This window comes from Colletes latitarsis, chromosome 11, assembly GCF_051014445.1.
Source record: "Colletes latitarsis isolate SP2378_abdomen chromosome 11, iyColLati1, whole genome shotgun sequence".
NCBI classification, from domain to species: domain Eukaryota; kingdom Metazoa; phylum Arthropoda; class Insecta; order Hymenoptera; family Colletidae; genus Colletes; species Colletes latitarsis.
In genome coordinates, this window is record NC_135144.1 from 23616802 (window position 1) to 23631106 (window position 14305).

At 40.5% G+C, this 14305-nt stretch overlaps 1 protein-coding gene across 3 annotated transcripts in view; it reads left to right on the top strand.

Moving 5' to 3' along the window:
• LOC143347791 (uncharacterized) overlaps positions 1 to 14305 on the top strand; it is a 161926-nt gene that overhangs the window by 105693 nt on the left and 41928 nt on the right. For 2 of the 3 annotated variants that reach the window (XM_076777314.1, XM_076777312.1), the window contains 2 exons: positions 7786 to 7896; positions 14090 to 14203. In XM_076777314.1, the coding sequence (XP_076633429.1) occupies positions 7786 to 7896; positions 14090 to 14203 (225 nt within the window). Of the gene's footprint in view, positions 1 to 2565; positions 2687 to 7785; positions 7897 to 14089; positions 14204 to 14305 lie in introns of those variants that run through there. The other variant, XM_076777313.1, reaches the window with a different exon arrangement.

Here is a 14305-nt window from a genome sequence, read left to right on the forward strand (position 1 = left end):
AATGGAAAAATATATTTTTTAACTTAAATTTGTTTTTAATAGAAAATTTATTCAGAATCGTCCTCTTACGATTTCAGCAAGCCGTTAATCACGCTGAATGTTACGCGTTGTTCGAGAGTTCTATTAATATTTAGCGTGTTCGTTGATTGGCGTTAATTAAATCGAATCAGAATTGTTCAAACATTCACGATCGTGATTAATGCACGGATCAGAGAATGTACGGATTGTTCGATTAATTATATTCCTCGCAATTAATCATTTATTATACGGCCGAGCTTTAGTAGATCAGTTATTTTCGCTTCGATCACTCTTTCCCCGTTTGGTTGGGAGTTTCCATTCTCGTGAAATTGCGAGATGCACGTTAATTGCTAGAAAATGTTGTCACTATAAGAAACGGGGAACTCCGATGTTCGTGATAAATTACACCGCAAGACACGCTGCCTACAGTAACAATCAGCGCGTCCTTTGGAGAATTATCGACCATAAAATGTCTCAGGGAAGCATCGGAGACCATTATTGAGCATTTTGCAATCTCTTCATTCGCGGAAAGGACGTTATTAAATTAAATAGAAAATCACATTACCATTTCACATCAACTGAAATCCGAATATATTCTTCTATATTCTTATTATATTTTATAATAATTTCTAGAGGTGTGCTTTAAACGTTAAATCGCACCATTTACTTCACCGTCTAATTCAATTCATAACAGTTTAATGAAATTAAAATCCACATTGCTGGTCTATTAATAATAACTAGATTACGGATCTTTATAACAATTCATATTTTTACCAGTAGAATTAATGAAATGAAGCTTTGTAGAAATTAATATTTCACATATTTTTGCATATTAAGTGCATTATTTAGTTTTTTTTAGAATTAAAATTTCCCACAATACGCATAAAGCAATAACTTATATTCGATAAATTGTTTCTTCGATGCTTCGAACGGTCAAATTGTTTCCGGAATTACTCGACGCGACAAGGTAAAGAAACTCGACGAACTTTCAATCGCATTACCTTTTGTTCTGTTTTCTTTCATACACTGCGAATATTATAAGCGATCCCGAACTTTTAAGTGGCAGAGTATATTCAACAGCGGCCAGTCAGGCGGTTGGCCAGCTAATTTTTTCCTCGCGCGCGGCGCGCCTCGAAGTTTAATAATCGGCCGCTTCGCGGGGAGAAACTGGAGCGAGGTTAGCTCTCGCAAAATTTCATTTGCATCCGGATGCCCGACGGCCGTTTCCTCAACTTTCGGACCGCCAGAGATATCAGAGTTGTCTACCTCCCCCTTTCTTGAGAGGTCTGTCTGGTTTAGACGCCGAAAAATTGCTTGATATCCGTGATATTTCAGATTTCATCCCCGAGAAAACTATTAATTAATTTTAAGCCACAAAAGTTTCTTCAAACATAAATAACTGACCTTCTCGAAGCAATACAGTTTTTCGGTTGCACACAGCACCCACCAGGGCTGTATCAATGGAATATTACCGAATATTGACGAGGTCGATAACATGTTTTTAACTTTGGAGATTGAGTTAGTTTTGGAACAAACTGTGTCTTCTGATCTAAAAACCTGTACTATTGCCATTTTTTCGAATTTCGCTATAATTCTTTTAACATTTGAAACGCACGATAATGGATACATTGGCGAGACCATTGAAAGTAAAGTTTCTGGAAATTTCACGTTATAATTATCCCCTGCTTATTATAAAAATATTGTCGACTTTGTCGAACAACGGGAAACGCAATAAGAAAGGAATGTTTTCTAATAGCCAGACTGGTCACGGAATACTTAGGAGTTAAAAAGATGTTCGTTTGGTCAAGGAGAAGTAGCCAAGATGGCGGGGGAAAAATGTGGACCGCGCGAGGCGTGGAAAAAGGTTATGAGATCGTTCCACCGTACAGTCTACTTTATATTCCCGTCCGTATCCCGGGTTATGAACTCGTCCTTTTTCCCGTGGAACGTCTGCCGCGTGTGTACGTACCTCAAAAGCATCCGGATAAACGCGCGGCCCGCCACAGAAGCGGGAAAAGACATGCGGGGAATGAAAACCAGTGGGACGGGGAGATATTCGAAAAGGAATACGGAAAAGTAGCAAGTACACGTATAAATATGTATGTGTATATGCTTGTAGACACGGGTAAAGGTAAGAGGACCTAAGGAGGACGGGGAGGGGGCGGAAGAAATAGTCGAGTCGTAAAAATAGTAGAGAATATGGGAGGCTGAAAGGAGTTGCATCGGTTAGTCGATTCTTTCGTAACCACGAATGCAACGCTCGCGTTCTTATCGTGCATTCTACGCGGTTGGATTCTCAGAATGGAAAACAACAAAAGTGTAAATGTAAGATCTGATTTGGTTTTTGATTAGCCGGGATTGGAACCGATACGATAGCGTCGCCTTCCTATTCCCCTTTACAAACTACATTCTTCGTTGCAACGTTATGTGCAATCATTTTGTTCGATAAAATTAATCCTGGCCTGGTATCGATTTTTAAATAACATATATTTTTCATTTTTTAAATATACATACCATGTGGTACGAGTAAAGTGAACAAAATTCAAATATTTTCAATTAAATCGAACAGGATAATCTTTTTACAAGGAACAAATTCTTCCAGAACGGCCGTCAGGGGAAAAAACGTGAGTCGAGAATTTCGTCTCGACCAAAGTGATTTTTGTTGGGGGTAAGTTAATCAGTTATCTACGGCGCTGACTATACGTTGAAACGGAATTATCGTGATCGACTTGATAACGGAAATTACACAATTCGTATGGGTCCGAACGAACGTCCTTTATGAACGTAAGCCCGGATATTGCATGTTCGTTGCACCCTGGGAGTGATAACGGAGATAGTGTCACTCGTCTAGGTAATTACTAGTCACCAACTATACGACTCCTGGGAGCCAAACCCATGAATGGGGTGTGTGCGTATGTGTAACAGGGTCGGCCAGTTTACCAGCTGAGATCTTGATGCATGCATAATACGCGAATATGGATACACGGACGGGCGTTCATCTTTGTAGCAATGTCCGAATCCTGCTCTAATAACTAAACGAGTCGTCGTTCTAATTAATTTCTGCAAACGATACCTTCATGGTTGAAATCTTGAATTTGAAATTGATTTTCGAGTATTCGACATTCAAAACTCTGTTATCTGTTTATTCATTTATTATTTGGACATTTTCGAACGTTCAAACTCGCGAATACTTAAACATCTAGAAACTTCTTGAAATTGTCTAATGCTCCGTGTAATTTGTCTGAAATGCCACTTCATCCGAACGAGATGGAGAACGTGTGCTTGAAAATTAAGATGTAGTCAGGGGGAGTGTTCGTATTACATCCTACATTTGCATACAGAGCGAGAAGGTATAGACGGTGTCTGAAGATTAATACTGTACGTTATAGCACGAGGTTCTGCAGTAGTTTTCTGCATATTCACGGAGGGCGTTTGTCATTTACATTTTCATGTTTTTTTATATCAGAAGCACAGACCGCGCTCGAAGTTGGCCGCAAACTATAACCTCGAAAACCCCAGAGCAATAACTCCGACATGACTGGCTGCTCGAAAATATCATCGTTCGCGTGGTATCGGAAATAACGGCGACCTCGTTCGCTTTCGCGCCTAGAGAAACGTTTTTCACTGGCGGATTTCGTTCGAGTATCGTTCGCCTATAATTCGTCTATTTTCTTCCTCCCATCCGGCGACAGAACACTCGTGTGCTTATCGAATAGACTTGCCATAGTAAGGATCGTAGATTCCTCGAAAAAAAAATTGTTTACAGTAATAATACAATGGAATATAATTATAGTCGTAACCTAAATATAGTTTGATTTTTATTTGACCAAAAAAAAAATACTATCGATAAGATATACAATGTATTATTTCTCAGAGTAAATTGTAATCGTTGCAGCGGTTTGGTATTAACAGTTGTGATCTCGTTATATGCGTGTTCGTTATAACAAAGTTTGTCTAATTGTTTGTTAGACCATAAATTGGACAACTGTATAGCGTTGTGTTCCTGGATCTAGCCGCGGGCCATTCGAACAATTAACAGCAGCAAGCTCGTGTGAAAGTCAGAAACTATGTCTTCTCAACTTTCGTCAACTACCTTAGAATCATTTTCGATTTGTCATTGGACGAACTTCCACTTTTTTGATACAACGTCTCGTTTTCGAAAAAATCGATTTTAAAAACGTACCGAAACGCTCGGAAATTATTATACAGCGAGGATTTTTAAGCAACCATCTTGATGCAAACCCCATAGATGCTGCAGGGGATTTACTTTAGACGCTGCAACTACAACCAGGTTCATGGTCAGTCGCTAACAAACATTAATTACTGCTATAAATCACGATGCTATGGTCTCAAGTGCTAATGGACTCTTGTAGGAAGTTAGGGCATTCTGTGTCGCTTAGATGCCAAGGTACCACAGCAGGAAGGGTTTATGAACATCATACCAACGTTACGAATAGCGAGAGATTCTTATTACTTTCATATATTAGATTACTTTTTAATTCTCAACCACTTTAAGTTATCTGTATTTCCAAATTTCCTTACACTAATTACAATTACAATTTTTTTTCTTATGTATTCTTAACGATTCTATGCAGCGAAGCAAATAATTTGCAACTTTATTTATGTCGTTAATTTTTAGAGAACTCTACGTATAATATAAAACCGATATATACCACTGTTCGAAACTGACAATTGTACTTGTTGTAGAAAGAAACAAGCGAGATAGCTGGAGGATTGTAATGAAAAGAAGTAGTTGGTCGAGCACTTGCGAGAAAGAAAGGTTGAGCGTAGCCTCAGAATTATTTCTCTTTCTTTCTCATGTACCTCATCGATGATCAAGCAACAAGGAATATCGAAGCCTGAAATTTGATTTTACACTCGATTTTAGACCACGATTGAAGCTGTAGAATTTATAAAGCGAAACGATAGACGAAAAACACGTCTGAAAAGGATAATCGACGGAACGCTGTCCGTTTTATTATCATTATTTCGGTCTCCATTCGTCCGCGTTGCACAAAGATCTCAGGGTGTTTCCGGTTATAGACGACGGCGTCTCTATCCTCGCGTTCGCTAATTCGGTATAGCAGCTTCGAAACTTCTTGCAGTAGCGAAATCCTGACGGGGGTTTCAGTTATCGCTCGAGTGGTCACCGGTCGGTTGTAGCCAGCCGCACCGGTAATTGGTGTCTGAAAGCTGTTTTCAGGCGGAAACCAATCGTCCTTGTCGTCGAAAGTTTCACGACTACTTCAACCCGGAGTTTCCTCTGGCTGTCCAAGCCACGACTTGAGTTACAATCGTCGAACCGAAAGTGTGTAGGGGGGTGGGGAGGCACGGTGACCGAAAGAGAGGAGAAAAATCGGAGGCGACGAAACGTGAAAACCGTCGAACACCGAGCGTTTCGTGTCGTCGTGAAACCGTAACCGCCTTTTTCGACAGGATAACGGGTTGGTCGGAAAAGAAAAATTGTAGAACTTTTGCTAGCGTCGAGAGATAAACTGTCGATGACCACTCGAAGAATGTATTGAATCGGAATGTTACTGATGGTCCTTGATGCTTCTGTGGTCCGAGCCATTGCAATTGATCCGAAACTTTTGGAAATAATCGAGAAAGATTTAACATATACGATTTAGTATAAATCTGATAAGTGTTTTTAGAAATTTTTTTATATTTTCAATTCGTTGTGAAGAGCAAACAAGAAGAAACGAAGAATAAGTTTTTAATTTAGAAAATGGACGTTTGTAATAATTTTGTAATTGTGATTCTATATTAGAATCTAAATTTAAACCAAGGAATCTTCTCTTTACTCTCTTTATCTTCTACGAGCGCAATGTATTGTCGAGCTTCGATAGCATGATTGTACAACAATTTGCTTTTTCTCCGTCCAAATGCATTAAATCGCGTTTCAAGCGAATCAGGGATATTCGTTAGCTTTATTTTAACGCGTCGTTGCACGAAAGAAACTGTGCTTTGCTTCCAAATGTAAGATGCAATAAAGGAATCGGACAAAAGCGTAACAGAACGAGGTGGAAAAGCGAAGATTAAGAAGAGAACGAGCATCCCTTATCTTGTAACGGTGCCAGGCGCAACGGGGGGATGAGGAACGGAGAACATTAAGAGATAAAAGATTCTTCGTCACGGATTTTACGACCAATTTCGTTTCGGAGCACTATTCGCGGACGCTTACAGCGCGTTTCGGCGTTCCTCATTCGCTTCGACGCGACGTAAATTACGTCGATGTCCCCGATAGCAAAAAAAAAATATATCGCTCGTGCCTGGAAAATAATTCGTTTGTAATTCTCGCGAATCAACGTGCTCGTACGTATGAACTTCGATCGCGTAACCGAGAAAAATAAAAGCAAAAGCACGGTGTTTGTTCGCTGAATTCTGACCGATGAAACCGAATATTTCCGTTGATTAGCCGTAGAAAATAAATATTCGACGGGAACGCGAAATTTCTGAAACGAGACGTACGGTAACGCGGCGTGCATATGCGTTTCGGTCGAATCAACGTGCCAGAGTATTCGATTCATTAGAGCGTTTCCTCGCGAAACGAACCAAAACGATAAAATATGGTTAAACAAACACGGGGGATAAGGGTTACAACGCTCGAGGCTTTACGATTCCCAGTTTGCAGCCAACATTTCGCGTAAGCCGCACATGCTTGCTCCTCTTGTTTGCTCTTGCGTGTTCTGCGGTGTATGCGTCTCGCCGCATGTGCCCGCATATGCACACGTGTGTGTAGCCTGCGAACCCGTGCTATGCGAGACATAAACAGATGCCCAGGATTCAGGAATGAAACAAGCGTAGGCACTCAGAATTCGCGGATTCGGGATCCAAGATCGCAATCAAACTACAGCGCGTGTCACAAACACGGGACGTTTCGCTACGCATGTTCCAATCGACCAAAAGATAAATAAGGTCCAGAAGATCGTGAAGATATAAAATAATTGTATTCAAGATATTTCTACTTGTAATTACCTTTGTGCATCTATATGTTAGCAAACAATAACTCTAAGAAGGGTAATGTATGCACAGGAATTTACGATTAAAATTCCTCTGGACGAAGAAATAATTTTAGAACTTGGCTCCTGTAATTACTGAACTGTAACGCGATCGCTGCACTCTCAATCGAGCGCATTCGTTTATTTAAAAGTCTCAAATTCATCGCGAAGCGCGGTGCATATATCAAACGTGGTCGCAGAATTTATTTCTATTTACGCGAGTCGACTCCACGAGAGAAAAACGACTCTTTCCTCGAAAATTATTACCAACGCTCTTTCGCCTGGCGCAGAAACATGGCAACGGGTGAAACGCAATCTCTGTTATTCGAGTCATAACTTAATCGACGTTCCGTGTTCCTGTCAAACGTAAGCGAGAACGTGTTCGCCGCGATGGACTCTCTAAATAAATAAGAAAGTCGAGTTAGATTTATGTTCCATGCACGAAAGTCTGATTGTTTGCCTCGGAGTTGTGCCACGTTGGGCGGTGTGTGTGTGTGTGTGTGTGTGCAGACAGGCCAGACGTTCCGCGCATTCGTCGCGAGTGCAACCAACGACGTCGTTAGATTGCGCAGCCTGTCGCCGTAGATTCGTACGTGCATCTTTCGAGGCATCCCGGCACGATAAAAACGAATTCTCGGTGAAAAATAGTCGTAAAGGCGTTTCGCGCGATTTCCTTGCGACGATCGATGTTTTTGTTGATTTTTAGAACATCGAGTACTTCGTTGCACGCGTCTGAGTAAATCTTTTTGTTCGAAATGCGTTTCAGGTTCGAAGAACGTCGGGCATCGGAACGATGTGAGAGGACTATATGGGTGAACACCAAACGGACAAGGAAGATTCGACGAAATCACGAACACGTGGCGAGACGTGAAGCGGGGTGAGTCGCATTTCCTCTGTTACGTCATAATCAGCAACCATTTTATTTTCCCCCGTGTTATTCCGTACAGTGTGTATGCTTCTTTTAAATTGCACTCTTTCAAACATAACGATTTATACTATAGACAATTCCATTGTCGATTAAAAGCGCAGAAGTCATCGTAATTGAAATGTTTTAATTATCACAGTCTCGGTAAGATAGAAATTTAAAAAAATAATATAGCATTGCTCTGAGTTTCGAAGGAAATTATTCGATATTTTTCCACGCGTACTGTTATTGCCCAACAAATGAATTCTGGTTCGCTTGTCGTCACTCGATGTTTCACTTGACATCGATTCTGACAAGGACCATCACCGATCTATCCTCTTTCCCCAATTTCGATGACACTCTGCATGTTTGTGGAGTAGCAAAAACTAAGCGATACACACTATATTCAACTTGTGACAAATCAAATTCAAGGGACTACCCTTTAAAGCTTTATCTTTTAAAGGATTACTCCCATTCAAACTACAAAATTATTATATATTTATAGACCAACAGTTTGAAAATTACTTTTACACGTTTGATCGGCCTCTGAGGTAGCACGGTGTAATTTTTAATGCAAAGGATCGTTTACGTGAATTTTGAAATAAAAGTTACAATTTTAAAAGACGTCTTTCGGTATCTTTGATAGAAATAGGTTAAAGGAAAATCTTATTGTTCAAAGTAATTGAAGTAATGCGTCGTGTATCGAGTCTTCGAAAGCTGAAATTGAACAGTGGGTTAGTCGTTGGTGCACGGTTTTCTTTCTAACAAGAATTTGATCCTGGAACGTCGCCTGGCTGGAGGCTATCGGTCGCAGAAGATCGCCAGGCTGGAGATAAATGACCACGGCATTCGAATAAATAAAAATCTCTAGAAGCCTCGGCGAGGTTGGAATTTCCACTTTCGAGCCGTATAGGTTTCGTTGAATTTCTCCTCACGTATCTCAGTGGGAGAACCAGTGGACGGCGAATAAAGAATGGACACCGTGGCGGTCATAAAAGGTACCGTGTTCCAACGTTCGACGTTCAATTCTTTCGCGGGCACTGTGTATTCGTAACAGACGACGGAAACGCGAATGCAAGGACTAGGATTAAAAGTACATTTTCAGAATGTTTCGTTTGATACAAATATTCACATTTTATTCGAAAATCATTGGGAGTAATATTCAAGCTAACAAGTCAGTAGCTTTAACATTATGCAAATGTCCCATGCACGCTGTTCAAAAGGCCATTTTATCGTTTTAAACCAACCGATACATTTATTCGCTCTTGATATCATACATTTTTTTTTCCATCATATTCAATTCTCTATATTTTTTCTGACCCATTTTTACACAAAAAGGGATTAATTCAACGATCAATATAATCCGTTCGAACACGGTTCAAAGAAAATTATTTCGTATTTATACCATTCGGTCGTTCGGTATGTTTGAACCGAATCGCAACATACCCAAATATTCGTAATGCAAGGCGAAACTTTAACCTTTTAACCTTTTCCACGACACGGTAGAAAAGTGCAAATTGACCCTCGGGCTGAAATAAGTTTGACGTGCAAACAAGTACCGAAAACGGGCATTTTCGAACGTGGATTTTTCCGCGGTACGCCGTGGCAACGCGTTTGAACTTCGCTGAGAGTCCTGACGAGCAGAATGGCGGACAGAAGAACATCCTAAACGTCAAAGCGATTGAAGAATATGCGGCCAGCGAGCGTTTCGCGCAACGTCACGTTTGGAACGAAACGTTCGGCCGGTATGCGGGCCCCGTTTGTTCAGCAGAACGCGAATAATTTCTGTTGCGAGTTGTGCGACGGGATTCCTGGCTAACCGAAATGTTCAGGATCCGATACCAATCGTCGGGGTCGCTGGCTGGGTAATACCTACATTTCCAAAATAATACGAGCGCGTACAGGCTACCTGTTTTCCAGCCTCCGTCGTCCACTAATTCTGCGGTTCTGGACGAATTTCACTGGGGCATATTCTCAAAAAATCAAAGGAGAATTTACCAAGGTACGAAATGTCCCTTTATCATTCAGAAAATGAGTTATAAACGAGATCAGAATGCGAATGTTCTATATTTTATTTACTACGAGGCCTTAGACAAACGAAAAAAAATCCCTTATCTTGAATATTGGTAATTTTAAAGTATAGACGTAATATTATATCAGTAACAATAAATTGTAGACCAGTGAGTGTTTGCTCTGCTTCGAAACGCTCTAAATTATTCAGTGTATGGAGCCAGTATCCTTGATCCGAAGATCAACCCTCTACCAGAAGGTTATTGGACGAGAAATAAGTAGTGCTCTCTTCGTTATCCGAGTCATAAAGTAACGAGGTTGGGAAGATCAACTTGGCTCTAGTGTGCAATGGCTGTAAAGAAGTTTACTATTTACTCTGGGGTCTTCCTCACCGACAGAGACAACTCCCCTAGGGACGCCATTAATCGTAAGGTAATGTCAACGTGGCGTGGAGTCGAGGAAAAGAACTTATTCGAGACAAAGTATTACAAATAATTCTTCACTTTGCTCCCTAAATTAATCGCGGGACTTATTTTTTATTTACGACAAATTCTTTTAGGGCTGGAAAAATGGGGTATCTAGATTTTTTTAAACTTGTTAAACGTTACTATTCCCTTATTAACTTTCTGTTATTCGAATCTGATCGTCGAAACTCTCATCGCAGCGAATCATATTTTCTTTTTATTTTGCATTGTAAAAGAGTTAAGATAAAATACTCTAATTTGGATTCGTAGTATATTTATTTGATTTCAAAATAACAGAGGAAACATTTTTCGCCGTTGCAACGAATTCCAGGAAAGAAGTTGTGCATACAAGTTTGGCGACGACTCGCTTAGAGAAATACGACATTCTTCGGGCAACGCTTCCGCGAGCCGCAATTTTATCTGCAATTGCGACTGGCGAATTTGCTTTGAAACTATCCGCAAACTGGAGGACGTAGAGGCGACGGAGCGAACGCTTCGTGGGAGATTAGAACGCGTGCCGCGCGCGGCTCGTGAAGGAAAACAGTCCGCTCGATCTAGCCGGCACAAAGGGATCGAGAAAAGGAGGAAGGAATCGAAGGAGAGGGAGTCGAGGGGGAACGCGACGAGCCGGTTGGAAAATAAAACGAGACAAAAGGGATCGTTCGGTGGCTGACGGAACTCGATGCCCGATGCTTCCTGATTTTCTTCTATCGTCAAAGGATGAAAATTGAACAGCACGCAGCCGGGGCCACGATCCAGGAAACTTTCGACCGTCCTGAATTCCTCCGTCGAAATGTAAGTGACAAAGACACCGATCCCGACATTCCAAAACGTGTACAGTCACTGACAAGAATTTAAAAACAAAGTAATCTTGCGTGTTCTTTGTCTCTTAAGATAGATTTGAATCGAACGAATTGGAATTTTATAAAGAACAATGTATATAATTGTAGAGATCGGAGAGTGATAGATAATCTACGTTGTGAAATTGTGATCTAAAGTAATAAGGAAGTGAAACCTCGATTCAGAGTACCAATCCTTAAATTAAAAAGTCTATACAAAACCAAATTTCGGCCAATATAAAAATGTATATATATTTTAAAGCACAATAGAATCCATTGTTGTGAAATTACGAAACGTCAAACACAAGAGACGTGGATATGGAAGAGAAATGAAATTTCCTGCGTCCTTATTATTTCCAATCAACCATCGACGATCGAAGGTATAAGAGGCAGCTTCACTCTTTATTTTGCAAAAACGTAGCGTAATGGAGGCCGTGATGCTCCAGGATGGGAAACGTCAACAGCGTCTGTAGGGGCTCGATGATCGCGTCCCGTGCTTCAGAAATGTATTATTTGTATTTCGATGCCATTATCGATGATTGAAGAGATAAAGCGAAACTCTTTCCTTCCTTGATAGGAGTACAGAGCAATAGATACGATGCTTTTCAATAAAGGAACGCCTCGATCACGTATCGACAAATTAAATGAGCGACGCTCGTGCTCGGGCATCTCGAGGAGCGCGTTTCGTCTCTTTGAAACTCTGAAATAGTGGACAAGACAAAGGGTTGCAAAATGAGTAATTTATTAAGGACTTGACCAAAGATAATGAAACCTTTCATTAATATCTTGTTTAATAGTAAACGGAATAAATTCTGTAAAATTGAACGATTCGATTTGTATTCTATCTGCTTGCGTTTAGAGAGACGCTCGAAATGACCACCTTGCATTTCAATGCAAGCTTGCAAGGATCATTGATCGTCTTATACTTTCGTAGTACTCAGATGCAATTCAAATCCGCTCGAAGCCTTGTTCAACTCTGTTACAGAATATTTCAATATTGCAAATCATCGTTTTATAGACAATGGGTCTCAAATAATTCTGTATGGATTTGTATGTTTTAATTACTGTCTCCATACGATGTACGATGGGATGCCGCGTATATAAATTCTTCTCGAAGAGCAGATGAACTTTTTCCAGCGAATGGGATGTTGTGAAAGGTTCTGTTCGCTCGACGAGGCGCGCGACAAGAAAAGGTAGTCTCGTGCGGATTTCGATCGCTATGTTTTAGGATGCGGTCGCAAAATTAATCGTGCATGCGGTATTTCGAGCGTTACCACGATAGAAGCGACGCGACGGTGTTGTTAATACTCTCTTTCTGGCTGTCGGCCGAGCACAAAGGCGAAACAGTGTGTTACACCGCTCGTGCGAATTCGGATCGGACACGCGCGTACTTGTGCACGAGCAGTGTAGACGCGTTATTACGCGCGACTAGCATACTCGTGAAGCTGAGGTCGCGAAAATTTAATTAAAACGTGCCCCGACCCGTGCACGCGAGCCTCGTGTGGATCGCGCGCTTCCGAGTGTTCCCCTTTTAACGTAACTCGAGACAGAGTCGATGGCAAATTGCACGGAAAAGGAGAATACATAATTGTCGTGGAATACTTGGTAGCAGACACCGAGTTGCTTCCGGAAGAACGGTATTCTGTATCTCTGGTCGGAGAATTTACTGTTTTTATTTGTTTAAAAGGGTGCAATCGTCGGTCACAAATGAGTTGATATCTTTTTACGTCCTCATTTGTGTAATTTTACCCATCCTTTGAATAAACACAATTGTAGAATAGTGAAATTAAAATTGTAAACGTTCGTTATTGGTTTAAGTAATAGACTATATAAAATAATTGATTGGGGGAAAAATAGAAAATATTTAAAATTGCAGAAACTTTTCTGGCCACGCATTATATTTTCGATAAAGAATTTTTTTCTCGAAACTGCGTAGGATTTTGGGGGTATGTCTATTCACCAAAAATGATTGTAATTGACCCCCACAATCGAAAATAATTTTTTCAGAACGATTTCGAAATTTTTTTTTTTGCATGAAATTTCAGGGAAAAATGTCGTGTATGGTCAGACATTATATTTTCGATGAGGAATTTTTTTCTCGAAAGTGCGTAGGATTTCGGGGGTATGTGTAATGACCAAAAATGATTGCAATGAAGCCCTGCAACTAAAAATAATTTTTTTTAGAACGATTTGAAACTTTTTAATATATTCGAAAAATTTCTCCAACCCCTATCGATTTTTCTTAAAAATTTATCTTTGATTTTTAATAAACACTACTATGGGTAATGTAGTACTACATTGAAATTTATTTATAAGTGGGGCGAGTCAATTACTAGTCAGATGGTACATTTCAGCTAACAGCTAACGCAGCGCGCAACGAAAAACGAGTTAGACTTTCTAAAAATGACCTGCAGTCTCCTATAGCGCAGGGATTATAGTAATTACGCTGCGGTTGCAAAGGATCATCCAATCGAGAATCCTCTTTGTACATTCGTTTAAGCTTACTTAATAATTACCCGTCGACTTAGGGTGGAAGCCGGATTATTGCGAATGGAAAAGTTCCGTACTTAGGAGAAGTTCTCTTATCGTAAAGGAGAAATCTAATCCGCTGGTAATAACGCGCACTTAACGAGGCGAACGAATGTAAGAGAAGAATTGTACAACGTTCAATCTGGAGGCTAATTGTTGCGTCTCGTGGAGAATGCATCGAGAGTTCATACAAGTACTGTAATGGAAGAAAGGGTTCGTTCTCGAGCGTTCTATTCGTTTCTCGCGTGGAGTATTTTCATTTTTTAGATGGTAACGAGAAACTTTATTTTCTCGAAAAAATGAATTCCCATTTTCTGGTTTCAGCGTTGAGCCTGCTGTGCGTGAAAAAATTCTCCGGAAGCGGAACGATGCTGGAAGCGCCGCCCGGAAGTCGCGAGGACCTCGTGGAAGCAGCAAGAACACCATGTACGCCCACAGGTTGGTAGGGGACAGCGATTTATCATAAAATATAAATAAAGATTTAAAGGAATCGGTGAATCTGACGAGGTGAAATAAATAAATAATCAAGAAGATCACTTT